The sequence below is a fragment of the Podarcis gaigeae genome, assembly GCF_964106915.1.
Source record: "Podarcis gaigeae genome assembly, chromosome: 6".
Taxonomy (NCBI): Eukaryota; Metazoa; Chordata; class Lepidosauria; order Squamata; family Lacertidae; genus Podarcis; species Podarcis gaigeae.
Window position 1 is genome coordinate 7683509 of NC_139682.1, and position 2775 is coordinate 7686283.

At 51.5% G+C, this 2775-nt stretch overlaps 1 protein-coding gene across 2 annotated transcripts; it reads left to right on the forward strand.

Moving 5' to 3' along the window:
* Window positions 1-269: 269 nt before the first annotated feature.
* Window positions 270-2107, forward strand: LOC310846138 (uncharacterized protein). 2 transcript variants are annotated; one of them, XM_083742207.1, is made up of 5 exons: window positions 270-390; window positions 510-614; window positions 1322-1373; window positions 1554-1626; window positions 1904-2107. In XM_083742207.1, the coding sequence occupies exons 1-4, from the start codon at window positions 349-351 to the stop codon at window positions 1577-1579; spliced, it is 225 nt and encodes a 74-aa protein (XP_083598333.1). In that variant the 5' UTR covers window positions 270-348; the 3' UTR covers window positions 1580-1626; window positions 1904-2107. The 2 variants fall into 2 exon arrangements, with proteins under 2 accessions (XP_083598333.1, XP_083598332.1); XM_083742206.1 differs by lacking the exon at window positions 1322-1373.
* The last annotated feature ends 668 nt before the right edge of the window (window positions 2108-2775 follow it).

Sequence of the window (2775 nt, forward strand, 5' to 3'; positions counted from 1 at the left end):
TGCTCCAGAGAAGCGGACACGGAGCAATGGCTCCAAACTACAAGAAAGAAGATTCCACCTAAACATTAGGAAGAACTTCCTGACAGTAAGAGCTGTTCGACAGTGGAATTTGCTGCCAAGGAGTGTGGTGGAGTCTCCTTCTTTGGAGGTCTTTAAGCAGAGGCTTGACAACCATATGTCAGGAGTGCTCTGATGGTGTTTCCTGCTTGGCAGGGGGTTGGACTCGATGGCCCTTGTAGTCTCTTCCAACTCTATGATTCTATGGCCCTGCCCAGCACTCAACTTCTTTTCTCTCTTTTCCCGCAGGAGCTGAAGCTGCACTTCTGGCTCTTGCTGGGGAGTCTCCTGATGGAAGCCCCCAATCCTGGAACCCTCCTCCAGCTGCTCAGTGTAAGTGTCCCGATGGCCCATATGCGCTCCCCCCAACTTGCTCGGGGCTGAGGCCCTTGAGCCTGCCCTGCTGCTTTGGTCCCAACTGGCCCCAACTGAGATGCTCTTTCCTCCCTCAGGACCTCCAAGGATACGCCCTTGGGGAAACTGAGGAGGCTCAGGAGCTAGAAGCCAGCAGCATTTCTCTGCTGCTGGCCGTGGCGCAGAGATTCCCCCAACTCAGAGTAAGTACCTCTCCTTCTTCTCTTCATTTCTGCGGTTGCTTCCATCCGCCCAAGAGCACACCCTGTTGAGATTTTTATTCCACCTTAAGGAGCAGACATGTTGCGTGTCACATGTCTGTTTACATTCCAGCACAGCTTGCTGGGAACTTCCGTTGTGTATAGCTTTAGTTTTCCCATTCTCTCTGAGAAGACAACGAGACAAAGATGACATGTTTCTTTGGCCTGATTTATGATTAATAAATCTGTAGTTGTAGTATGCTTTCACAAGCCTCAAGCTTATTCGGTGTGCACAGTTTGATCTGCTGATAGTGTGCCCTGGCTTTGAAGCCCGGGACTCATGATTTACTTCGGAGCAGAGGCCTATGGGTCTTTGCAGCGGGACTGCTGGAATGAGACGGCCCAGCTGGGGCTGGCCAGCTGACCTCCCGGCCCTCTGCATGGTCGACACCCCGCCCAGCGACTTTCAACGTAGATGATGTGCCGTGTGTCCCTGGGGGCCAGGATGAGGCCAGAGGCTTTTCCTGCCCCTGCTGCCCTTCCACCTCTGCCCAGGAGGCTGCAGGGCCCGGGAAGGTCCTCTGGGACAAGGGATTGGGCCCAAGGCAGAGAGAGGCCCGTGGTTCTTGGTTTGGGGCTGCTTCTGTTCTCTCTTGAACCCATTCAGGGTGGATTTTGTAGTATCACCTGACCCAGATTTTTCTTTGCAGATGACAGTAATTCAGTCAGACCTCACATGCTTCCAGAGGAGACCCAAAGTAGGTAAGCCCCACACCTTGGAAACAGCGAACTCCCTTGTCCCTTGGTTGCTTTAAGGTCCTTGCCTCCCAGGTTCACCTGCTGGGAGTCCTGCAGGACCTGCTCCCCTGACTGGCAGGCCTTTCCGACCTGGCCTGGGAGGGCAGCGCCCAGACTGACTCTTTTTCATTCTCTTCCATCCAGATGACATCATCATTGAAGACTTGTAGTCAGTGCAGACCTCGGGCTCCGCTGGACACCAGAGAGAGGCTACTGGGTAAGGAGGATAGTGGTTTTTCTCCTTTTGGTCTCATTCAGTTGGTTTTCAAACCAATCTCTGGGTTCTTTCCATCTTTTTGGGGGGAGCGGGACTGTTGGGGCCAAGGGTCCAGAGGAGGGGAGATGTATTTTTGCACAAGTAACATATGAAATGGGCAAATGCACTCAGCAGGTAAGGCTTTTTCAAAGGCCCACCTGTAATTAGAGATGCCCTGCTTCACCTGTAAGAGAAGCTGACACTCCTGGCGTCCTGCTTACCTTTTTTTCTCTTGCAGGTGACAGAATGATGCCGGCAAGACCTCCTGATCTGCCTTTCCATGGGGGCAATGTTGATATTTTCACCCCCTCCCATTGCAAGAATCTCCTGATATGATGTTTTCAGAAAGGAGGGGGCGGAAACTGCTCTTCGTTTCTTCTGCTTCTGCCTGACTCTGGGTGCTGTCTGAGTCTTATCTGTGTGGTGATTAGATGGCTGAGTGGGAGCTCTAACACTCATGCAAGCCAGTAGTTTTAGTTGCAGTAGCTATTAGAAATAAAAGAACTTATGCTTCACAGCTAGCTTCCGCGTTGTTTATACTCTGCTGAGTCTGGTGCTCCCAATGCACAGTTGTTGCTTTTATTAAAGATTTTCTTGATTTACAGATGTGTAATGTATCTCGCGGGCATGCGGGTGGCGCTGTGGGTTGAACCACAGAACCTAGGACTTGCTGATCAGAAGGTCGGTAGTTCGAATCCCCGCAACGGGGTGAGCTCCCGTTGCTCAGTCCCTGCTCCTGCCAACCTAGCAGTTCGAAAGCACATCAAAGTGCAAGTAGATAAATAGGTACCGCTATGGCGGAAAGGTAAACGGCATTTCAGTGTGCAGCTCTGGTTCGCCAGAAGAGGCTTAGTCATGCTGGCCACATGACCCGGAAGCTGTACGTCGGCTCCCTAGGCCAATAAAGCGAGATGAGCACCGCAACCCCAGAGTCGGCCACGACTGGACCTAATGGTCAGGGCTCCCTTTACCTTTACCTAATGTATCTCGTATTTTTTCCATGTAACATTTTTACAAATCAGTTTCATTTGTTGAGACATTAGGAAGAAAAGGGGGGGGTGAGATTGAGGGGTTGGGTGGCGGTGTTTCTATTTTGCTTAATGTATGTAG